Source organism: Furipterus horrens, unplaced genomic scaffold (genome assembly GCF_987537825.1).
Source record: "Furipterus horrens unplaced genomic scaffold, mFurHor1.1.pri manual_scaffold_11, whole genome shotgun sequence".
Taxonomy (NCBI): domain Eukaryota; kingdom Metazoa; phylum Chordata; class Mammalia; order Chiroptera; family Furipteridae; genus Furipterus; species Furipterus horrens.
In genome coordinates, this window is record NW_028327181.1 from 24,196,578 (window position 1) to 24,223,321 (window position 26,744).

The 26,744-nt window shown below is 37.3% G+C and overlaps 1 protein-coding gene across 1 annotated transcript in view; it reads right to left on the reverse strand.

The window, feature by feature from the left end:
- Window positions 1-26,744, reverse strand: part of ARHGAP32 (Rho GTPase activating protein 32) — a 174,440-nt gene that overhangs the window by 110,611 nt on the left and 37,085 nt on the right. The window contains exons 3-4 of the mRNA XM_090257889.1: window positions 21,861-21,952; window positions 20,811-20,895 (exon numbers count right to left, since the gene is read on the reverse strand). Coding sequence (XP_090114015.1) covers window positions 20,811-20,895; window positions 21,861-21,952 — 177 coding nt within the window. The remainder of the gene's footprint in view (window positions 1-20,810; window positions 20,896-21,860; window positions 21,953-26,744) is intronic.

Genomic DNA, 26,744 nt, shown 5'->3' on the forward strand with positions numbered 1-26,744 from the left:
ACTAGAAGAAAAAGAGCATAAATAAAAGCGTTTTCTGATTAATAAAAAAATGAGCTCCCTACAGCAAATTCTCACTAAATTAACCTTCTAAAATATGTACTCAAGAAAGAAAAAGAAAGAGACTTCAGGAAAAAGAACTAAGATGGAAAGTTGAAATACTGGGCAAAGAATTTAGCAAATAAGTATTTTATCTGAACAAATGTTATGTATAACAAAAATAATATTATAGAAGATAAAGAGATGAAATTATAATCCTGGACTACACAGCATGGAAGACAAGAAAGAATGATCCCAGTTAAAACATTGCTAAGTACTGGTGTTGCTATAAGAGAAGGAGTAGATATTGCTAAACTTTAGGCTGAAAAACAGGTACTCAAGTTAAAATTTAAGAGTAGCCAGTAAAAGAACAGAAAAACCATAATTTCTAAACCATAAGGAGGAGGGTAAGAATTTTAAATGTCAAAAACCACAACAGAAATAAAAAATGTAAGTAAAATCAATCTCCCTAAGCAGAACTGGGTGGAGGAGGAGGAGTGAGATGGAGAGGGGAGAACAAACTTCCAAATTAAGGCAAGGAGACACGAGGGCAGGGCGGGGGGAGGGGGCCAAGGAATAAAACTAAAAGCAAAGGAAGATGGTCAAATGGTGCCCACAGAACAGTGGAGCAGGCGGCTCCAAACTCTAGCCTCTTCATAGAAACATGGGAAAGCAAACTAGAAACTCTCAGGCCCAGCTTTCCCGCTGCCCTAGAACACAGTGAAAGGGCTCCAGCAGCCATGAGAGCACTGCACCGGGAAAAAGCCAACTTAAAAACCGTACAAAGCACAGCAGCAGTTCTACCTGCCCTTGCTCCAGCTCCTCCCGACTCAGCAGCACTCCTGAAGAAGGCCGCTCCAGGTCCCAGCTAGGGGACCCTCGCCCCCGGACCCGGAGGAGTAAGGACACGATTAGCAAACTATTGTGTTCATCTGTCCCCATCTGTCTGGTGTCTACCTGAAGAACTGAGGCAAGACACAAACCCCTGTTTCATTAGACCTGGAACTGCCTCACAGACAATAAGCAGCAGTGTTGTTCAAAAATATTGTAAAGTCAACCAGAAATCTGCAGCCACCTGGAGCAAAAGATTATAGTTAAGACGTAAAATCGTTGAAAACCCAGGAGGAAAAGCTGAGCAGAGAGGCTGTTTGTGAAATCAGGGCATTCAGAGTCCCATGAACAAGTCCAGGGGAGAACACATGCATACAGGAGATAGAAGAATGTCCTGACCTTGGACCTCTAACTCATCCTCAGCGTTGAATGCGTGCCCTAGCACACAGAAAATGTGCAAAGGCTGGAGAAAGTGTTTGTTTTGTTTATTTTTAGCCCCTGGCATTCAAGGAATTCCCTGGGAAAAAAAAAAAAGAGTACCTGAACACGAGCTAAAAAAAGAGACCTGACTGAGAAGTCATGACAGAGAATACAGTCCCCACAAACCCAATCTGGAAAAGTTACTAAACAGACAGACGACTACAGCCTTCGTGAATAAAATCAACAAAACTACAGAAAACTGTGGAATCTGACTCCCAGTATTACCACATTATCTTATTCAAATGTCCAGGACAGAACAACAACAAAAAATCACAACATATACAGAAAAAAAAACACCGATGACGGCAGGGGTCATTGTCAATAAAAAGAAAAATAAAACAACAGATACTGTCTCTGAGAAGTCCAGATATAGGACTTTAAGTAGATTTAACATGAACTATCTACAATACACTCAAAGAGCTCAAAGCAACCACAAAGAACTAAAGGACAGCAGGAAAACAATGAACTAAAAAAGAGAGAATCAAACACAAATTTGAGAGATGACAAATCACTTACTAAAACAAAAATTTCCCCTAAGGGATCAACAGCAGATCTGGGCAGGAAGAAAAATCAACTTATTTAAAGAAAGTACAAATAAAATTATATAGTCCAAAGGACAAAAAGAAAAAGGAATTTTTTAAAGTGATAAGTGCCTAAGGGAGCTGTAGGACATCATCAAAAGGACCAAAACTTGTCCTGGCAGGTGTTGCTCAGTTGATTAGAGCACTGTCCCATAGACTGAAAGGTCGTGGTTTCGATCCCCAGGCAGGGCACATACCCAAGATGCAGCTTCAATCCCTGGTCAGGGTATGTACCAGAAGGATGTTTCTCTCTGACATTGATGTTTGTCTGTCTGTCTGTCTGTCTGTCTCTCTCTCTCCACCATCCACCCCCTTCCCCTCTCATTGCTAAAAAACAATGAAAAAATGTCCTTCGGTGAGGACTGGGAAAAAAAAAAAAAAAGAACCAATATGGAGGAATAGGAGAATGTCAAATTTAGAGCCTCTTCATAAAAATAAGGATTAACAACTACCCACTGATAAGAATGCCTTTGTGAAAATACTAGAAGCCAGGGGTGAAGCCAAAGCAAAACCTTGGAGCAAAAATTTGAGAGAAGCCTCAGTACAAAGGTAAGAGAAGTGGTTTCACTTTGACCGCCCTGCCCCTCTCCCAGGCCAGCAGAGAATCACACTGAGGGATTCCCAGGGAACATGGCTACTCCAGTACGGGATGGAGGGAGCCCAAGGCAGACATCCAGCTTCCCTGGTATTTGAGAGCAAATGTCAAGTCCTCTGTCTTGCCTCAGGGAACACTGAGGAAATGGCGGATATGTCACCTGAAGTCACCTAGTGACAAAGAAGGCAAATGGGGCATACAGCAACCGTTGAATGGATCTTGGAGGTGGTACCATGTCTCTGTTGGTGACACTGCCCAACAAGAGCATCCAGCCAACAGCTCTACCCAACCACAGAGCTGAAATGGTGGCCATGTAAGGCTGGGGGCACAATCATCAGTCTGCTCAACTGGAGTCTCCAATCGATAGACCTGTCAACCACTGAGCATCGTCAGTGATCCTAACCAACTGTGGAGTCCAAACTACAGCCACACCCAACTGCAAGGCACTGCTTTTGGCCCTGCCCAACCCAGGAACCCAGTTAGCGATCACTCTTGACCAGCAGCCCCGCCTAGATGGGGAATCCAGCAAATTATCCCACACCATTGAATGGTAAGACCTACGTGCACCAACCCACCACTGCAAAGCCAACTTGTAATCCCACCCACGTGCACAGAACAGCCTTCGGCTCCACCTGAACACCAACTCGGTGAGGATCACCAACTGATTAGGGAGTACAGTCTGCAGCCACACCTGACCAGTGGTCATACATGCCCAGCAGCTAGCACTGCCCAGTCATGGAGCCCAGCAAGGGGGCTGCCTCAGGGTGATGTCCAGCCAGCAACGCCACCTGAACTCAGACAATAAGCAGCAGCCCCATCCACCGAAGACCCCAGCAGCGAGCCCACTTTTCTGCAGACACTACTGAGGCGGGGTAGTCAGAAGCCAGGAAAACTCCTGGGCAAGTGGAATGGGGAGGCTGAGACAAAAAAATAAAACAAGGCCCAACAGTTCGGGCAACTTACAGGCAGCTGGTGAATCACATGAACTTCTCTCTCCCTAATCTAGGACACTCGGAGCAAACGGCTCGTACCTCTCCTCCCTAACCAAAGAATACATAGCTTACATCTTCCTGGTCTGGCAGATAAGAGAACAAGGACCCAATTAATGGCATTTGTGCCAGCTAAATCCAAGGACAGATGAAGTCAGGGAAACAAGTAACAAAAACCCCATTAAAAGCCAGGCAGACTCAAGATTAAAAGAAAACCATGATCGCGAACCAAAGAATAGTCCCCAAACCCCCTATGTATCAGCATATTTAAAATGTACCTGTAAAGCTGATGAATATTCTGCTGAAACCCTCCCCTAAGATTCTCATCTACAGAAAAAAAAAGAAAAAGATTCAAAAGTCCTCATGACACAGACTCAGTGCAGATTCGCTCTAGAGCACATCCATGCCCCTTACTGGGCATGAACCTTTAATTTCCTCCTAAATTCTAAGGGTCCCAAGGAGACTCGTAGCCAGCGGAGCAGCAGGCAGTGGCAGCTCCACCTGGGCTTACCCCCGATCCTGTCTCCAGGGCTCCACTTTTCTCTGACTTCCCGGTGAGCTAACAGCAACCCCACCTTGGCTCAGTCCTTTCCTATGACTTTTCTAGGGAGCCAAAGCAGAGCCCTGCCTAAGCTCTCTCCTGTTGCTTCTTCTGCCCTAAGTCTTTCCTGTTTCACTGTCCCCAGCTTTAATAAATGTCCTCTGAAAATCACCTGGGCTCACATTGTGAAATCTTTCCTGCACAAGGTCAAGAACCCACACACTACCGGCCGGCCTCAGGCAGACCTGCTCTGGGCCAATGCCTGTCCAGTAAAACTACCAAGTGGCCCGCTCAAAATTACAAACTGGGCTGCCTAGTGCAAGTCTTTCTCTTCCAAAACCAGCCTGTAAGGACTGGAAAAAAGAGGTGACCACTTCTGCAAATGCACAGGCACTAAGGCAGGCACCCAAAGATAATGACAGACCAAGGAAACATGACACTAGCAAAGGTAACAAATAAAAACCCAATAACAGATCCTAAAACGTGGAGCTCTGTGAGCTGACAAAGAATTCAGGATACTCACCTTAAAGTAGTCCAAGAAAATACAAGAAAACACAGACAACTAAAGGAAATTAAGAAAACAACACACAAAGCAAGAAGTTGAACAAAGGAACAAAAATCGTTAAAAAATACAAATTATAGAGCTAAAAAGCATGATGACTAAACCAAAAAATACAATTGATAGTTTCAATAGTAGACTCAATCACGTAACAGGAAGAACCAATGAACGCAAAGGCAAGTCATTCACAATTATCCAATCAGAGGAACAAAAAGAAAAATGAATGAAAGAGGGAACCAGTAAATGACAGGCATGCATTACTAGAAACCCTGAAAAGTTAAGAGGGAGAAAAGGGGGCAGAAAACATATTGAGAGAAAAAAAATGGCTGAAAACATCACAAATTTAAAAAATATGAACATCCAAATGTCCCCAACCATATATAATCCAAATAGGAGTTCACCATGATACATCACAATCAAACTATCAAAAATAAGACAGAATTCTGAAAGCAGCAAGAGAAAAAACTCTTCATATACAAGGCAACCCAACACGGCTATCAGCAGAAACTTCATAGGCAAAGAGAGAGAGATGTTCAAAATCTTGAAAGAAAAAAACTGCGAAACAAAAATACAATACATGGCAAAGCCGCCTGTCAAAGAGGAAGAAGAAATAAAGACACTCAAACAAATAAAAGCTGAGGAAGCTGACCACTAAATCTGCATTACAAGAAAATGTAAAGAAAGTTCTTCAAACTGAAATAAAAATGTACTAAGTAACAAGATAAAAACATAAATAAATAAAAATCACTGGTAAAGGTGACTCAATAGTCAAATTCAGAATACTCTAATAATGTAACAGTGGTGCATACAACACTTTAGCCTCTACTATAAATATTAAAAATAAACATAATAGCTATAGCTGCAATAATTTTAAAATGGATATACAATATAAAAAAGATATAACCTGTAATATCAATAACCTAAAATGCATGAGAGAGAAAAGAAGTATAGTTTTCCTATTCAATGGAACTTAACTTATCAGCTTAAAATAGGATGCTATAACTGTAAGATTTTATGTAAACCTCATAGTAATCACAAAGGAAGAACCTGCATAAGACACACACAGGAGAAAAAGAAAGAAATCAAAGCATAATGCCACAACTAGTCATCAAATCACCAAGGAAGACAGCAAGAGATGAGGAAGGTAACCAAGAAACTAAAAGTCAAACTGAAAACAACTAACGAAATGGCACTAGTTAAGTTCTGACCTATTAATAATTACTTTAAATGTAAATGCATTAAATTCCTGAGTCAAAAATACAGTGACTAAATAGATAAAAAACAAAACTCAACTGTAAGGTGTCTAAAAGAGAATCGTTTTAGCTCTAAGGGCATATACAGGCTGAAAGTAAAGGGACAGGGATGGACAGTCCATGTAAACCACAAGGCTGGAGAGATGGCTACACTTATATGACAAAGTAGACGTTCAGTCAAAAACTGTCACAATAGACGAGTGAGGGTATTATATGAAGACAAAAGGGTCAATTCATCAAGATGATAGATATCAATAAATAGTAAATGTGTATGCTCCCTACATTTGGCACCTAAATACATAAAGCAAATACTAACAGAAATGAAAGAAGAAATAAACAGCAACACAGTAATACTGAGGGACTTTACTATCCCACTCTCAACAATGGACAGATCATCCAGACAGAAAATCAACAAGGAAACATTGGATTTGAACTATACTGTAAATCAGTAATTTTCAGCCTTTTTCATCTCATGGCACACATAAACTAATTACTAAAATTCTATGGCACACCAAAAAAATATATTTTCTGCCAATCTGACACACACACAAAAAAAAAGGTATAATTTTGATTAATTCACACTGAGCAGATATTGTTGTGTTGGCTGTTGTCATTTTTTTATTTGACCACCTAAAATAAAACAGGTCAGTGCTCATAACTAACTAGTGAGGCATTACATGTTTTAAAAATTCTCACAGCACACCAATGGAAAATTGCTGCTACAGATGAAAAGGAACTAACAGGTACATACAGAACATTCCATCTAACAACAGCACCATACACATGCTTCTCAAATGCACATGTAACATTCTCTAGATGGATCACAGGTTAAATCACAAAATAAGTCTTAGGAAATTTAAGAAGACCGACCTCATACCAGGTATATTTTCCATTGGTATGAAACTAGAATCAGTAACAGGAGAGAAACTAGAAAATTCACAAATATGTGAAAATTAAACAACACACTCATGAACTACCAATGGATCAAATAAGAAGTCAAAGGGAAATTTAAAAATCTAGAAAAAAAAATGGAAACATAACATACCAAAACATATGGGAAGGTACAAAAACAGTTCGAAGAGAGAAGTATATAGCAATAGAACCCTAAATAAAAAAATTTTTTTTTAAAGGATCTCAAATAAACAACCTATCTTTTACACCTCAAAGAACTAGAAAACAATGAACAAACCAAACCCAAAGTTAGGAGGAGAAAAGAAATATCAATGACCACAGCTGAAATAAATAAAACCAGAGACTAGAAAAACAATAAAAACAACCAGTAAAACTAAGAGTTGGTTTTATGAAAAGATAAATAAAACTGACAGACTTTAACTAGGCTAAGAAAAAAAGACAAGACTCAGAATTATAAATGAAAAAGGAAAAATTACAACTGACACTAAAGAAATACAACAGATCGCGAGATCACTACCAACAGTTTCTCGTACATCAACACATTGGATAACCTCAACAAAAAGAATAAATGTTTAGAAACATATAAACTACCAAGACTGAATCATGAAAAAATAGAAATTCTGAACAAGTAAGAAAATTGAATCAGTACTCGAAAACCTCACGCCAAAAGAAAAGTTTCTCAACTAATGAATTCAGTAGTGACTTTTACCAAACTTTTAAAGATGAATTAACACCAATCACTGGTAAACTCTTCCATAAAAATGAACTGGAGAGAACACTTAACAAACCTACTTTAGAAGCTAGCATTGCCCTGATATTAAAGCCATTAAGGGCACTGCAAGAAAATTACAGACCAATATCCCTGATTATCATGATTATAAAAATTCTCAACAAAATACTAGCAAACCAAATGCAACAGCACATTTAAAAAATCTCACACTATGATCAAGATGCACAGATGGCTCAACATACACAAATCAGTAAATGTGATACACCACAATGAAGGATAAAAATCATAATTTTAACAGAAAAAGAAAAAGCAATCCTAGGCTGCCTTTCCCTCTCAATAATGTTCTTCAATGTACAAATGTTTTCAGTTTTGATAAAATTCAATTTACCTTCTTTTCTTTTTTGCCTTTACTTTGGGTACCATACCAAGAAATCTTGCCGAATCCAATGTCATGAATATTACCTGATATGTATTCTAAGTTTTATAGTTTTTGTTTTCAAATTTAGGTCTTAAATCCATTTTAGTTCATTTTTACATTATGGTTTAAAGTAAGAGTCCAACATCATTCTTTGGCATGTGTATTTCCAGTTTCTCAGCACATCTGTTTAAACTTCGTTGTTTCCTTCATTATATGGACTTGGCAATCTCACTGCAAATCAACAGGCCGTAAATGTAAATGTTTACCTTGGGGCTCTCTTCTATTCTGTTGGTCTACATGCGTCTGTCTTATATCAGTGCCACACTGTTTTAATGACTTTATGGCAAGCTCTGATATTTAAAGGTGTGAGTCCTTCAACTCTGTTCTTCAAGATTGTTTTGGCTATTTAGAGTTCCTTGAGAATGCACGTAATTTTAAGATGGGTTTTCCTATTTCTGCAAAATAAATGCCACTGGAATTCTGACAGACTGCACTACAACTGTGAATCACTTTGCACAGTACTATCAGCTTAACAATATGAAATCTTTCAATCCATGAAATTGGGATGTCTTTACATTTATTCAGATTTGTCTAAATTCTTCCAGCAACATGTTGTAGCTTTCTGTATACAATACTTTCACCTTCTTTCTTAAGTTTATCCCTAAGTCTTTTATTGTTCTGGATGGTATTATAAGTGGAATTATTTTCTTAATTTTCTTTTTCAGATTGTTCCTTGTTAAGTGTATAGAAACATAACTGATATATGATTGTTCAGTTTACATTATGCAACTCTATTGAATTTATTTATTATTTCTAAGAGTTTTCTTATAAAATCTTTATGATTTTCTACATATATCATCATTTCATTTGTAAACAGATAATTTTGCTTCTTTCTTTCCAATTTCTTTTTCTTACCTAATCGCTCTGCCTAGGACTTCCAATACCTCGCTGAATAGAAGTGGTGAAAGCAGGCATTCTTATCTTGCTCCTGATGTTAGGGGAAATGCTTTCAGTTTTCTACCACTGGCATCATGTTAGCTATCGGTTTTTCATATTTGTTCTCCTGGTTTGTTGAGTGGTTTTATCATGATAGGGTGCTAAATTTGTCAAATGTTTTTTCCGCGTCAACAGAGATAAATGTGTTTTGTTTTCTTTCATTCAGTTAATGTAGTGGATTACACTGATTGATTGTTTCATATGTTGAATCATCCCCTTATTCCTTAGTTTGTGCTAATGAAAAATTCTGGAGATAAGCAATGGTGATTCTTGCACAACAATGTTAATGTACTTAATGTCACTGAGCTGTACATGTAAAATGGTAAAAAAAAAAAAAAAACCAGAAGAATTAGCATGTCTACTCCATCTTCCCCAAAGCAGAAGCCTCTCAGAAGTATTGAATTTAAAATGTAAACTTAAAAAGGCAGAAAATACAATGTGAAGTCAATGGGACGTTATTTAATGATTGAAGCAATGAAGTGCTGAGGCATGCTATATCTTAGGTCAACTTTGGAAACAGGATGCTAAATGAAAAAGCCCGTCACAAAGGACAGTATATTGTATGATTCCACATATGGGAAATGTCCAGAATCAGCAAATCCGTAACGACAGAAAGCAGATCAGTGGTTACCAGAGCTACATGGGAGGAAGGGGGCCCAGAGGTTTGGAAGGAAAAGGTAATGACTGATAATGGGTATGGGATGTTTTTTGGGGTGAAGAAAATATTCTAAAGTTAGACTTGGTGATGGTTGCACAACATTGTGAATATAGCTGACTAAAAAAATAAATTTATAATTCTTTAATATATGGTGAATTTATGGTATATGAGTTATACCTCAATAAATCTTCTTAAAAGTGTTTCTGATGTGAAAAAGTCACTAGCATTTCAATAATTGATAGAATCTACTTTTAAAATGAAATTTAAAAAATATCTCATTCACATTATCAATAAAAACTGTAAGGTACCTAAAATTAACCAAACAAAAAGTGTACCATATCAGAGAAAATCACTAAATATTATTGAAAAATGTGAAATAAGATATAAATACATCAAATTTTTTTAAAAAATTAAGTATGGTAAATGAAATAATTATCCCTCAATTAAACATGCAATTCTTATTAACAAGTCAGTAACTTGTCTTTTTCTTCACAGGATTGGTCAGAACGAACCTAAAATGTATATGGGAAAAAAAGCAATGGCCCAAAATAACCAAGGTAATTTTGATGAAATCAGGAGATTTTCCCTACCAGATATCAAGACTTATTTTAAGGCTACAGTTCAGTGCCTCTCTGTATGAACTTGCTATTCCTCCCATCAAGAGGTAGAAGCTTTTTTTCCCTCCTTTTAAATTTATGCCACACGTATGACTCTTTGAACCAATAAAATGTGGAGAGACCAATGTCCTTGAACTTCCAAGACTAGTGATCAGTAGATCTAACAGCTCCTGCTTACTTACTTTTAAAGCGCGAAGCTGCTGAGTCAACTGGACAAACAGCACAGAAAAGGGCCCTGAAAGATGTACCATGTAGACAGAAAGACTCCACAGAGAAACACTGACGTGCCAAACATCCAGCCCATGACCGCAGTTGCATGAGAGAATCAAGGGAGACCAACAGGGAACTAACTGCCCATCTGAGTCAATCCAAGGAATCATGAAATAATAATACGCCTGTCATTAAGTTGTTTTTTGAAATTGATAAATTACCTTATTTTATTTATTAAAAATAAATTTAAATTTATCTTCAAACCTTCAGAAAAATTTTAGATACAGTACAAAGGACATTTACATTCCCCTCACCCAGATTCCTAATTACAATTTTACCATATTTGAAGAATATCTGTCTAACTAACCTCTTTGTCTTTCAGTTGATCCTGAACTTGGGCCGGGAAGAAGGGTGTTCTCTATAGACACCCTCCCTCCACTGCCTGCAAAATTTCGACAGTGGAACTTAATTTCCCAGGAAGCAAAGGTTTACTTATTTTATATTTGGCTATTCTTTAGAGAGACTTGTTGCATTTTTACAAACTGAAATTCCAACAGTCTAAAATTCTTTTTTTTCCATTCCCCCCCTAGAAATGACCACGCTGAAGTTTTGAGCTGTTTGTTATACAACAAGAGCAAACAGAAATCTATTCATTAAGAGACAGGAATACTGGCAAAGGAGCAGCTCTGGATCAGATGTCACAGTCAGATAACTCACACACATATTTGGACGTCAATATATGACTGACTGGACCTTATAAACTACTGGGAAACAGAAATACTATGAATATTAGTCAATGGTCTAATATAACTTACAATATTTCCAGGTGACTTAAACACTTATGTGTGAAAATCAAACATTTAAAACATAAATCAATAATAAAGATATAAGAAAGTATCTTTATGCCCAGAGGACAGGGAAGACCTTCTTGGCTAAAACACGAATAGGGCAAAATAAAAGACTGATAAAACTGACTACATCAAAAATTTTAAAGTTATTACAAAAAGAACACCATAAACCAAGTGAAACAATGAGTTACAAACTGGGGTAAAAATATTTGCAATATACATTTGGCAGGTTTTTTAACCACAATATGGGAGTTGGCAAAGTAGGTTTACAGGTATGAGTATGTGAAAGTTTCTTCTTGTATATTATTTATTAATTATTGTATTATTTACCTCCCCTGGCTGGTTTGGCTCAGTGGATTGAGCGTCGGCCTGCGAGCTAAGTGTCGCTGGTTCGATCTTCCAGTCAGGGCACATCAGAGAAGGAAAACTCTGACTCCAAAAAACCTCCGCTGCCTTGCGGCATACCTCTTCAGGGGAAAGGCTAAGGGAGTAAACCCCGACAGAAAATCCGGAGCCGGAGTCCCTAAGGCGGTTTGATGTTGTAGTCAACACCGGCAACTCCTGCGGCGCACCTGAAGCCAAGCTGTATTGACTCCGTCTTTCCCTTGGACCCTTCAGCTGCGAAGAGAGGGGGGGTCTGCTGCATGGGCAACAGCAGACCCTCCATATCACCCTGCCCAGGCTCTGTAGCTTCAGCTTCACTGGAGAGGACACTCCAGCGTCATCGCAAGATGTCGATTCAACACGGGAGGAGACAGATACCCTGTCACTCCCGAGTCGGACTGCACAGCCATTCTCGGCGGTGCAGATAGACTCTTAAGAAGCTACACCATCGTCTCTCGAGACGGACGGCTGCCGACGATTATTTACCTGTATTGCAACTACAAAACTACTTTGGCCCACCACTGTACATAAGGAAATAACGAGACAGGCGCATGCCTAACCCGAACATTTAGAAAAGTATCTGGAATTTAAGTAAGGATTATTTGATGAACGACTGAATAAACAAACACTGTCTCATTGGCATATGATACTCATTTCAAAACTAAATTCATTATTTTTCCTTGCACAGTCTTTTCTTCCTCCTTATTTCCCCAAGTAGATAAACAGCATAACCAACCTAATCACCCTGGATTCCTCTACCTCTCCACCTCCCACACAACTTTTCTATTTATACTCCCAGGGTCAAGAACTAATCTCAACCTTTGATTCCTTCATGACTCCTGTCTCCCTGAACCTGCCTCTCGCACCTGTTCCTTTCTTTCCATTTCCCACTGCTGCTTCCCTGGTTCTGCGCCTCACGGTACCTGGACAGTCTAGACAACTGCTGGCTGGATGATCACACTAGTCTTTCAACTGGTCTCCCATTTCCCTTAAACACTGATCACAGTACTTCTCAAAAATCTCTCAATGCTTTCTCAATTCCTACTAAGAAAGTAATTTAAATGCAAAGTCCAAAACCTTAGATGAGCTTTGAAGAATGGCATTCCTCCAAATATCTCCTAAACCACATTTCCCCATAACCACTCTAACCCATTCATCGGCTTCCTTCCCAGGTACCTTTGTCTAAGCTAATTTTCTTTGTCTAAATGCACTTCACCTCTATCTTTGCATATCCAAAATCTATTCTGTTTTCAATAAAGCCTTCCTTGAATGCCACAGGGAATAACTCCTCTTGCCTTTGAATACCAATAAGCACTCTTACAACATGTATTACATTATTCTTAAGTTTATTGGTATACTGCTTGTTTCCCCTGAGGAAAGAAGCTCTTACAATAAAACCATTCTGAATGAACTGTCTGTGGGTTTTAAGACATCCTATGCACAAGTTGGAACAGCAATGTTTCATCCAGTACCGAAACCACACGTCCCAGGAGTATACACTATGAATGATTAGGTTACATTTGCCTATAGAATACATTAACATATTAATTTAAATTATTTTATTTCCTTCAACTTAACGATAGATCTCTCAATGCTTTGTCTATAAGAAATTGAAAACACAACTTCAAATCCCATACTTCTGGATTCCTTACAAATCTATTTTTGGAGTTATTTTTCCTATATTGAAGTCACTTTTCTATCACCATGGAAACAAATCTGCAATTAATGTTGTTAGAATCTTTAAAAATAAAACTCAACTCAGAAAGCCTTCAAATATTGAGAGAAGTCTTCTCTCTACATGGAGCATGGAAATCAGTTGTAAATAATTACCATACACTGCCCCACCCACATAAGAAAACTATTCATCAAAGAAGCCTAATCAACAGATTACAAATGGGGCACAGAAAGAGTTCTCTTCCTTTATTCATCTTCTATTGAGTTCTATTACAGTTGCAATTTCACTGTGACATACCTTGGAGTTTGTAAACAGTTTCCTGCCTCCCTGTAGCCTATAGTAGATGTGGAAACACAAAAAATAATTTGTTTCACAATATTATGTGGTCTACTCATGCCACCATCAACATCCTAGGACATAACAGTGAAAATACTGCTTTAAAACTCTTGAGAATTTCAGGTGGAAGAGTAACTCTGTACTATAGAGTTCCATCTTAAGTGAGTAATAAGTGAACCAAGTTCTAATTTCAACACATAAGGCAAAAATCAGTAATAGACAAAATTTCACTTCAAATTTCAGTGGAAAAAGCTAGAGATCTGCATGCATCTTAATAAGCCTAATAGTCTGTATCCTTGAGGCCTGGCACAGAGCGCTGTTTCCTGGGCTGAATACCAGGTTAAGTGACTGGTTTGCTCACCTTCAGACACTAGAATCACCCTCAGTGCAAAGGGATGCCCGCAGCATGAGGAACATCTGGGAAATGAGATTAAAAGGAGCATCAACAGAATCACATCTCCCATCTCAGAGATGCTCGCTCCAGAATGATATTTCACGGGTATTTTCGCACTTCTGTATGGTCAGGAATTCTGGAGTACACAGCTTCGGTACCAGGGTTAAAGGATGATTGAATAGCAACCCTAAAAATGGAGCCCTCCAGAGACAGAAAAGCCTTCTCTCTCCCCAGAGCCGTATGTCTACATCCCAGGGTGTTTATGAAACAGAGACCTTTCCTTCTCCTCCCACCTTCCAGAGGATCTGTCTATATTCCAGAGCAAAGGTCTCTCTCTCCATACCCAGAGAGGCAGATGGACAGAGTGCCAGCTAGCCTATATGAGCTCCAAGTTTCCTAGTTTCAGAATCTGTCTCTTGCGGTACAATATGGCACTCACTATGACTAAGGTGTCTGGTTCTCATGCATCACCCCAAGGAAACTGGGGCACAGGGAACCAGCACAATAAAAGGTCTGACTGCGGACCTAGAGACCTCATGTTTTTTAGAGTGTGAGTGTGTGTTGTCTCCAACTGTAGCAATCTCACCAGTTAGCTTATAAGGAGAGTAAAATATCAGACCCTTGACAGTTTCAGATTCAAAAATACTGCTTTACAGAGCATATTCAGTCAAATTCTTGGAAGTAAATTAGATGTGTAATGTGACTCTGATATGTAATCTATTTTTTCATTGTTCAACCCATTTTATGCACCTGTCTCTCGGATGGGATAATCTCCAATGAGATACTTAGGTGACAGAAACACAATTAACTCACCACACAAACTTTTAATTTCAAATTCACCTCTCAAACAACAATGAGTTCTTGGCCTAAGAGCTAGTATTAATTGCTGCAGAATGTGCAAAAAAAGTAGGGCTTAAATTTTTAGTTGGTTTGGTTTGAGGAAAACAACTTTCGGGAGGAGTGAGAATAGTAAAATTATCACAGCTTTTGTTTCAAATGGTTATACACACATGTATTTCTATATAAGGTATTTTTAAAACTGGAATTATCTACAAGTTAAACTTGAGACTGAAAGTAGCATTAACAAAATGGAAGAAATAACCTTTTCATTGGTTTAATTAATATCTATTAATGATTGAAAGTCTCACAGACATGTACCAGAATTTTTTGCTGATACATTTCTCTATAACTTTAATGGACCAGAGAAGTTAAGGAATTTATTTAAGATCACACTGCACTATTATGCATCATGCTCATTTACCTTTAACTACATTAAATGTGTAGGACATTTCAAAACTATGGTTTATTCCTTAGAGTTGAAAATAGTCGTTTTGTCAAATTTATTCCTTTCTAGCACTACCAAAGGACATGCAGAATGGCTTTATGGCCTTGATTCAAACACAGACTCCACCACTGACCAGCTGTGCTCTTAGGTAAGTTCTTAAACTCTTTTTACCTCAATTCCCTCCTATGAAACTGCTGTGAAGACTAAATCAGACAGTATACAAATAGTACTTAGTATAATATCTAGCTCACAGGAAGCACTCAATAAATACTGGCTTGTATTCATTTACTAGTCTGAAAACTTCATTTAAAAGGAGAACTTGGGATTTTTATTTTATGCTATTATTCCTCAACACTTTCACACTCACATCATACATAACAACCTCTTTCCACATTTCTAGCATCAAGGCAAGAGTACATCTGATTACAGAAAGCAACAGTAGTGTTCCCAAGGCCCTTACCCAGTAATGTTAGCAGAGAATGCTCAAGAAATAGGTATTAAGTTTATACCTTTCCTTTGCCTTTATTTCAGTTAAAACCTGATCTCTTGCATTCAGGGTAATTGAACTTGATGCTTTAAATGAAATCAGATAAAGAGAAACATTAATTCGCAGTTTCAGATAAGCAACTGATAAGAGAAAACGTAAACCACACAAATATTTTAGTGCCCCACGCACTAGATGGTGGCACCACGTAGGCACAGCAGAAAGAGGGCGAGGCCTCAGAGGATAAAACACAATGCACTGATTACATCTTTGCATATTGCAAGAGATTTTTTTTCCTTCTCACTGAAAAATATATTTTTTGAAATTTGAATAAATCTTTGTTTTCAAACAATGGAGATGATACATCAGAGAGAAGTGGAATAAAGATACCAAATTTACAAAATCTAAAACTAGTAAAACAAGAAGTCCTTTCTAGGAATTATCTCGCCTGCTGCCCGAGGTTTCAAATTCTCTAAACAAAACATAATAGAACACTATATGTCAAAACCTACAGAGGACTATTCAGGAGGAAAATTTCTAAACTTAGATGCAGTTATTAAAAAACAGTCAAATAATATTGTAACTATGTATGGTGGCAGATGCGTACTAGATTTATTAGGGTGATCACTTTCTAAGTTGTATAAATGTCTAATCACTATGTTTGTATATCTTAAACTAATATTATATTAGTATAATGTATATATAATACTAAAATAATATTCACTGTAATTGAAAAATAAAAATTATCTTTAAAAAATAACTGAAAATGAATAGAATATCAACAGTACCTATAGAATTGATTTCTCTAAAGAAGAGAAGCATATACAGGTTTCCCTCAGTATCCAAAAGTAAAGCGTTCCTATAAAAACTTCCATAAGCGGAAATGGCATAAAGAAAAGAAGAAACTACTGTTAATTTATAAGAAAAAATTCTGAATGTTCTCAAACCCAAAATTTAACACGTGCACAATGTTTTTATTTCACTCACCACAACAGAAACGCTTAATTCTGTCCAGTTTTACACTAAGCTCTCTTAGACTTTCCAGAGACCCAAGGACATCTCTTGCTTACAGGTGCACAGAACAAATCGAGATAAAGCGCAGATGCTCAGACAAAGACCCAAGCTCTGGCAGCTGGACGCTGAGATGCTGAAGGCCGTTCCCAAGAAAGGCGACCGGTGCGGCCATGCCCACCGCTCGGGGCGCGCACCCACCGCCTCTGTAACAGCCCGTGCGGGGCAAATGCTGAAGGCTGTTTTCACTTGTCGCCTTCTTTCATAAAAGTTAAAAATCCTTTTCGGATTTCTTTCTGTTAGTGAACACAGGTACTGATGTAGGTCTTTTGTAAAAGCCAAGTGGCATAACAGGAAATGGGATTAGACAAACTTTTGAAAAACCTGTATAGAATAACAATATTTGACAAGGTTGATTTTATGATAAAGCTAGTTTTTGACCAGCAAGTAGGTTGCTATTCACAAGTTTCAGGGGGGAAAAAAAAGAACTAAATTTTGAATCCAAGAAACAAACAAAATTAGACAAAGTAACAAACACCAAAACACTAGAATGGAAAAAATTATGGTTAAAAGTTATTAGTATAAGGAGAAGGAGGTCAAAAGGGAGGGAGACAGGGAAGAAAAGAGGCAAGAGGAAAGGCCAGCAGGCTCCAGGTGGTCAATGAAATCACACGCTGGTTTCTAAAAAAGACCAAATTTAAGAATGCATTGTGAACAACTTACTGTAATACATTTTAAAACCTACATTAAATGGGCAATTTTCTAAGAAAATGTAAATGATAAAAATTGACCTAAAGAAACATGAAAGAACTTGACTAGACCAATAATCAAATCCTAAGTTAAAATGGTAATTAAAGATTAAGCCCTCAAATGGGAAGCAGGCCCCAAGGTTTTAAAGGAAATTCTACTAAACCTTCAAAATGCAGGTAATTCCAATTTCTACACAATATTCCAGGGAATGCACTGTTAAAAGGGGGTGGGGGGGGCTGTGAAATCCCCCTAACTCAGCTAGTGGACAAGTACAGCATGAAGATCAACATCACTGGTGAACGCAGATGCAAAAATCATCAAGCCTTAATAGAGTAAAAAAAAGAAAGAAAAATTAATTTTTAAAATATTTAACCTAAGGCAGCATGCCCAGGGAATATAAAGATGTTTCAACAATCTTTTCCTATGACCAGAGTAATTCTTTGCACTAATTTTTAAAGACAGTTTACTCGTGCCCTATAAAAGTGGAATAAAATAAGAACGTGACATGGTACAGCCTCTACTGTATTTTCCTCTTCACCTTGTCATATCCGCAGCTCATCTAATCACAGCTCAGTTCACCTACAACGTCTTAGGTAGAAGGAAGAGTAGCTGTCACCTGTGCTCTAGTGCATCTGGGAACCACACTTCCTTTTCAGTATGAAGATGAGAAAAAGAAGATCAGGATGAACGGACAATCTCTCTAGTAATCAAGAGTGTGTGTGTGTGTGCCACCACGAGGACACACTAGCAGCTGGCCGCACCAACTCCACGGCACACCAATGTCATTTCTCTGCCACAAGGCAATGCCATCTTATACCACATGTTACAACAGGGAAGTCAGATGGTTTGGCTCAAGTGTGCTAGAAATGAGCTGATACAGAATTTAAACACATCTGTGCACAATAAAGCATATGTGTTGCTGATTCACCAGAAAAAATATACACAGGCCTGGGAATTACTCCCCCAGGTAGTGGTTAAATTAGAAACAAAGAAATACGCAAGGATACTCAGTGCTGGGTCTGCCCTCAAGGGTGGAATAATCTGTCCTTCAGAATAAGGAAGAAAAATTCTGTTTTACAAAACCATGTATGAAAAAATATCATACTGCTTTTTTCTAATCTCTAAACAAGTCATTTTTCTGACCATCAAAGGTATTCCTTCCAAAAGTATAATTATCTTTTTCATACAAGTTCTTCCAAGTATTTTTATACTTACATATAATTTTTTATAGAAACAGCATCTTGCTTTTTCTGGAGCTCTTTTTAACTTATCAATATAACATGAACATTGTTTCCACTTCTGTCAATATTCTATATGATTAAGAGTGCTGCATAAGATTTTCCTGTGTGAATAGTCTGTAATTTACATGACCCATTCCTACTTCTGAACATCTAATTATTCCTAATCAAGGACTAGATGCAACATGTAAGGATTAACATCCAAAACATGTGAAGTGTTACCATGAATAAATAAGAAAAAATACAAACAAACCTATACAGCAACATGAGCAAAAGACTTGATCTGGAGTTTAAGAATTAGGAATCTCAACTGCTGAATAACGTTTGAACAGATGCTCACCTGCGTTATAAACAAGGGGCTGAAAATGAAGATACAGCGAGAGAGAAGTACACCTCCATCAGACTGGTGAGATAGCAAGTACCAAACAACTAAGGGTCGGGAAGGACGTAAAACAACAACGCTCATTTACCGCTTGCAGGAGGATACATTTGTCGTTCCCTTTAAAAAGCAGTTTGGCTTTACAGAGTAAAGCTGGCATGTGGGAACGCTACAACCCTGCAATCCCACTCGCGGGTATAACCGTGAGAAACTCCTGCATGTGTGCACCAGGATTCATGTACAACGACATTCACACAGAGGCTGTTTAAAAACAGTCCCAAACTGGCGACAACCCAAATTTCAAACAAAAAGAGAAAGGATAAATTACTCATGACATATGCATGATATGAAATAACACACAGCAGTGAACTGAGAAAACTATGACTGCATACATGTACAGGGATACATTTCACAAAGTTAAATGAAAGAAGAAAGAGTACTTTCTCGAATGAAGTGGACCCTGCTTTGATGTTCCCCACCCGTAGCCCAGGATCCTTCTCCTGCTCAACTCCTTTTGGTTTGTTTTACCACAGCTCTTATCTTCTTGGCCATCCTCCATGTGCTTTACACATGGGTCTTTGATTTTTGTTGCTCACTAATGTAGCTCAAGCACATACAACTGTGCCCGGTACCTAGTACAGTCCTTGCTCTGTAAACATTTGCTGAATGGACTAAATAATTCCAATGGTATAAAGTTCAAAAACAGGTAAATCTAAACACCATATTAATTAAGGATGCATACAGATAGTAAACAATAAGAAATGTAAGATAATGAATATCATAAAAGTCATGCTGTAAGTAACCTCTGGGGTAGGGAAGGTAAATGCAACACAGCAAGGATGCAGAAAATTTCTCCCTCTTAACCTGGGCTTTCAAATGTGCACGTATATGGATATACTGTGCATGTGTATATATGTATACATACATATACACAATCGCACAAAGGGGTGGGCAAAAGTAGGTTTATAGTTGTTCATATGGAAAAACACATGCAGATTCTGATTATTACAATAGCTTTATTAACTCAGAAGAATGTCACAATGGAACAGTGCACTTAAATATAATCTCTTAAGTGCCCAAATTGCCAGCCTTCATTATTTACACATTCTTGTAGTCTACCTGCTATACTGAAGCACAGTTTGGTACAGAGGTTATTTTTCATCTACTTTTGCCCACCCCAGTGTGTATGTGTGTATGTATGTATGCACACGTGTATATACATACGCATGATACACATCACAATAAACTCCATTAGCACTTCTTCCCCTGAGCCCTACTGCACTTGACCTCAACTATGACTTATCATTACTATGACCCAACACAAGTCAGGTAACAGCTAGAATAGTTTATGCTGTAAGACAGTGGCAAAGTCTGTCTAGGAATCTAACAAGAATTTTGGGATTTACATTAATTCTACTATTGTCTCCAACTGAATTAGGAGTTACTGAACATTATTAGTAAACATAAAATAAAAGTTTTCACATCAACCAATAACACATCAATAGAAAAAAAATACTTTATCATCAGTCAGATACATGGGCATGGATACAGGTAGATGTACATGTTGATGTACAATAAATATAATCTTAATTCAGTACGAAGGAAAAATTGCAAGTATACCTGTATGCTGCCAAATTCAACATTCTCATAATGGAAATGTGCACACTCAGCCATCTTCGGAAAGTGACCTTTCGTGAAGGGTAACCTGAAGCACATGAAACAAATAGGTGAGATATGAGACCCGGAAAGAGTGAAAATTACTAGCCTAAGAAGAAAATAAAATGGGTGTAAGCGCCCATGCAAGCAGAACTACTTAATAAGCACATGCTCATGAGCACACAGATACCCGCACAAACCTTTTCAGAAATAAACTGAATCAAATGAAAATTACATTTAGTGCACAGGTCAAAAAACAAAACGAAACAAAACGCAAGAACTAAAAAGCATCACTATACTCTCCTAATCATGACCCAAGTCAATGCTCGTGGAAGAACGACGCTTTCGGCGGATGTTATGGAGACCGAGAGCAGCCAGCTGCCGCCGGAAGCAGCAACCCCACGACAAAAGGCAAAGCCAGGTTTTACCTGTGAATGTTGTCGCAGCCCATCAGTCCTGGGTTGGTGGGTCTGGATGCAGAATGAACATCTTTTTATCCTTGTCTTTTCTATACTCGCAATGAAGACATAGCTACCTAACCCTCCACCAAGTGAGAAGATGGTTTTTCTGTTTAAAACTGAAGCAGGCACTTTCAGATGTTTGACGTTAAGTGTCAGCTACTGGCACCCATTTCAGGCCCCCTCGAAGGCAAAGCTGAGGCACAGCGACTCTCTCAACTCAAACCATACACTTGATTTTTCTATTTGAATGAGAACATGTATTACAGACACCTAGAAGGGCACACTTGGGTTGCTCCTGTTGCACACATGCAACCTAACAGACAATGACAGGAAGTTGCAGGGTCAAAATTACAGCATATTTATAGACCAGTGATAATCTTCAGACCTATTCCACTAACTGTTGAGTCATACTTTAAGGCTTACCAGTATAATTTAATGTATGGACAGCAAGAGCTTATTTAGTTAAGAAATTAACTAAAAGTTTTAAGAGAACTAAAGGACTGATTTCCATTCATAGGAATTTATTTAAGAACCACTGTAGAACTATACTTACTTTTTCACATGTTTGACCTTCATACTGGCCGTACTACCACACGTCTTAAGACCAAGGTCTCCAGGAATCTCAGGAACGTCTGCTCCTCTTGCCTTCAAAACAATAAAAACAAAATATGTATGACTATTACTTTAGTATGAATAAGTTTTAAAAAGCAACTATATAGTTAGTTTTAATGGTTCTGCTGACTCTACCAAGAGCAATACATATTAACTTAATAATCTCTTCTTAAAATTATAACTTGCTGAGTTTTAATTAAGAATAAGAAAAAAATTCACCTAAATTAAATATATAACTTCACTGTTACAAGGAAAAATTTTCTGTGATAAGAATTTTCATGCTCTTATACTCAAATTTCAAAATCAGCTATTCTGGGTCTTGGCACAAACTTAAATCTCCCCAGGGAGTTGGTAGAATAAAGTAACCTTGGTTACAATGCTTAATAAAAGGTAAAATGGCACTATGAACAAAGTTAGGAGCTCACAACATGTATTTCTCATACCAAAATTTGAAAGCGACATTTCCAAACTTATTCCTTTATCTGCCACAGTTTTCATGTGGCGATTTTTTTTAACTCTAGTGGCACATTCAACTGCAAGGTTCTCCACACTCTGAACAAAGTAAACAGCAAATCCAAAAATCCATTTTTAAAAACATATTTATGATATATTATCCACGATTCTTTAAATTGAATTTATTGGTATGCCACTGGTTAATAGGATCATATATATAGGTTTCAGATGTACATTTCTATGATACAAGATCTGTACTGTAACCTTAATTATCATAGTCAATGTCACATGATGCAACGGGGGAGAATAACATGGGCTGAGCAGTTACACTGAGTTAAGAGGAGAAAGACACAAAAAATGTGTTCAATATATACAATGGAATACTATTCAGCCATAGAAGAATGAAATCTTCCCATTCGTGACAACATGACTGGACCTTCAGGGCATTACATTAAGTAAAATAAGTCAGAAAAAGGAAGACAAACTCCATATGTTCTCACTTATATGTGGCATCTAAAAATTCAAAACAAAACAGAAACAAAAAACAAGCTCATAAAAACAGCAAAGAGACTGGTGTTTCACAGAGCAGGGGGGTAGGGAGTGAGCCAAATGGTTGAATGGGGTCAAAATGTACCAACTTTACATTGTAAAATAAAGAACTCGGGGATGCAATGGCCTGTGGTGACTCTAGTTAATAATACCGTATTGCATATTTGAATGTGGCTCAGAGAGTACATCTTAAAAGTTTTTATCGCACACAAAAAAGAAAAAATTGTCATATGCACAGTATGAACGTTAACTAGACTTAGTGTGGTGACTATTTTGCAATGTATACAAATAATCATGTTGTGTACCTACTTCACTTAAGCCTATCCCAATAACTTACCCAAATGTTGATACTTTCTTTTATTAATCTCCCATAGGACTCACCCTCTATACAGCAAGTTGAAGCATTTTATTATATTATTACTCATATTTTAATGAAAATTGTTTTGTCTCTTTCTCTTTATCAATTTTTTCCATCCATCAAGAGGATAACTTCCTTGAATGAGAGCTAATGGAGTGATAACGTACATTCTTAATTAATATCTGACATCCTCAACCCTCATGACAACACTGAAATTTAACAGCATTCAAAAAAAAAAATTAATAGCATTCAGGGAAAACACTCAAAGCAACCCAGTATTGCTAACTACCCTAGAAAAGCAAATCAAGACTTTTACCTCTCATCTTTTAATCTTCCTGGCTAATAAGCAGTATCTGTGAAAGTATATAGTTAACAAAATAAAATCCCGCATTTTAACAGCTCTATTTTTATGAGTAAAAACATTTTACTATTACTATTTCGATTCACATGCTAAATTATCCTCCAGAAACACTGTCCCAATTTTCAGTGCCACCAACCATTTGCATGGATGCCTGTTTTCTCACAACCTCACAAACACCAAATATTATCAGTCTTCACCTTTGTCATCTGATAGGATTACCTCCTTAGTTTTGTTTTCTAATTAAATTAAGTAAAATAATTAAATATAGTTTCACATTTTTAGTGGACATCTGTATCACTCTGTATATATACTCAGTTTTAGATTCTCTTTTTTTAGATTTTTCAAAGAAAACATTTTTTAAGTCAAAGGTAGAAATATTTGTCTGATACATAAATATCAAGATATTTAATAGTTTGTCATGAAAATTATAAACATGGAAAGTCTAGTCCTTATACCTCTTGATTTCAAGACTTACTATAAGGCCACAGTAATTTAAGTCAGTGTGGTATTAGACTGAGATGTACAAATTAAATAAATGTAACAGAAAATCTGGTCAAAGCCCACATATGACAACAAAACTTGACTTGTGACAAAACTAACAATGCAACTCAAAAGAATCGTGCTGTGTCAATAAATAAGATCAGTGCACTTTTTTAAAGTATGCAAAATTTGAATAAACCTTGAGTCTTCTCTCAACAATACACACAAAAAGCCATTCAAGGTGGAAAGTCATTCAATGTGAAGATTTAATGCTTCTAAAATTAAACACAAAAGAACAAATCAACATAAATAAAAATGCCTTAAACAGGAAACAAAAAAGTACTACTTATAAGAAAAAATGAATTTGATTACATCCAAATTAAAAACAAATAAGTCATATATTAAAACACTTCTTATAATAAAATATAAACTAACAACCCAATTTTTTAAATGCCAAAAAATCTAAACAGGTACTTCATAAAAATGATACTAAATGGCCAGTAATTGTAGATACTCAATGCCATTGCTCATCAAGAATGCAGAATAAAATCATAATGGGATAATACTGCACACTATCCAAAGGGCAAAATTTTTTAAATCATAATACCCAAGTTGGCAATAAAACATGGAGCACTAAAACTCTCTCACTTATTGCTGATAGAAGTAATAACCTCTTTGGAAAATTGTTTGATAATTCCTACTAAATTAAACATACAACTACCCCCATGATCCTGCAACTACACTCCCAAATGTAGATCCAAAAACTACTCAATAGGTACACAAATATACATGTACATAAACATTTATAAGAGCTTTTGTATAATCACCAGAAAATGGAAACAACACAAATACACAAAAGCAGGGGACTGCCTGAATAAATTATGGTATATTTATGCAATGGAATGTTGTGTTTGAAAAAGATACTAATGTACTAAACAACATGAATAAATCTAGCCATTACTACAGGATGTGAAAGTGTGTGTGTTGAGATTTAACTAAAAATTAACAGAAAAATTTATCAATACAAATTTTTATGACACTTAAGCTGGTTCTACATTTGTCTAAAATAGCTATAACTGAGAAGACAATGAGGAATGAGAAAAGAACAGAAGACTATTTTCTAACTTATAGTAAGTTAACAGACACCAAAACCACTGAAGAGACTTCAGGACACCAGCAAGGACAAGATGAAGACAATCAGAAAAGCTGTATAAATGTACAAACCAACTGTTTTAAGCACTAAAGTAGAACCACACAGAGAAGACCTAAGAGGCTATGATCTTTGGGAGAAACAAAATCACATACGGTGAACTCCATACTCAGCCAAACCCCTGGCAAAGAGAAAATCTTACTAGCAGCCAGGAAAAACGAGCACAGACACACATTACATTCACAGAGCTACATATGAGAAAAGCAGAACACTTGGATTGAGTTCTTTCAGTTCCTTTTTAAAACAGTCATTACAGAATTCTATATCCAGCAAAGTTTATTTCAAAAGAAGAATGTGAGGATTCTAGTCTCTTCCACTGTTTAAAATAAAAACTCCACAGAAAACAAAATGAAAGAAAATAATAACAAGCAACTACCTGAGAATTCTAAAAGGTTTAATGAGAGGAAGTGGGTTGGAAAGCAAAGTCAAACCTTGAAGAGTGACTCATGATACAGTGGCAGCGTGCTTCCCGATGCCTCCCGATTCCGTGTCCACCCACCCCATCACCTCTTGGAGTTGCCCAAGGAGAAGCTGAGTCATGACAGAAGCAACAAGCATGGCCAGCAAAACACTTAGGGAAATACAATTTCTGGCCACAGGACTTCAAAAATGCCCCTTGACTATGGAAAAATAACCAAGAGATTTCTTTTTTTCCCTTTTCTCTTCCAACCTGGCCTAAGAATGGATGTGAGAGCAATATTTCAGCTGTAGCATCGGCATCTAAGACCCTCAGTGCAAACCCATTCTTCTGAATAGAGAAACAATAAGAGAAGACCCTGCTGTGTAAGTACTGGAGGGAAAATCCTTGTTATTTTTTCTTTTTCTTCTCTCACTATTTAGGCCTGATATCAGCCCCAGTCAGGAAAAAATGTGTTACAGAGACTAAAACTCCTGGAGAACTCCTTCTTCCAGCCAGAGAAATCAAAAAAAGCAGAGAGTGTATACAAAATCGAAACTGAACTGATGTTGAAATCACCACCCAAACAAGTCCAGATAGAACCTTCAACACGTGAGCCCCACCAGGTTTGCTTGATAAAGACAGAAAAGCCAAGATTCTCCAGAGGAGTTCATTAGGAGTCGGTCCCACAACATAATAATCAAAATGTCCACAGCACAATGAAAAATTACTGGATAAACCAAAAACCAGGAAAATATGAACAATTTCCCCCCAAAAGATAATCAAATACCAACTATGAGATGAAAAAGATGTTGGACTTAACAAAGACTTTAAAACATATATTATAAACATGAAGCATTAGATACTGAAACCAGTGGAAAGACAAAAATTCCTTTATGAACATTGTAACCTTCACAAAAATACCAAATTGTTAGATAGAACAAGGGTCTCAAGGTCTGAGGGTTCTTGCTGAATGCTATTGTTGCTAAATGGTAAAATGTAGTAGTGTTTTGCGGA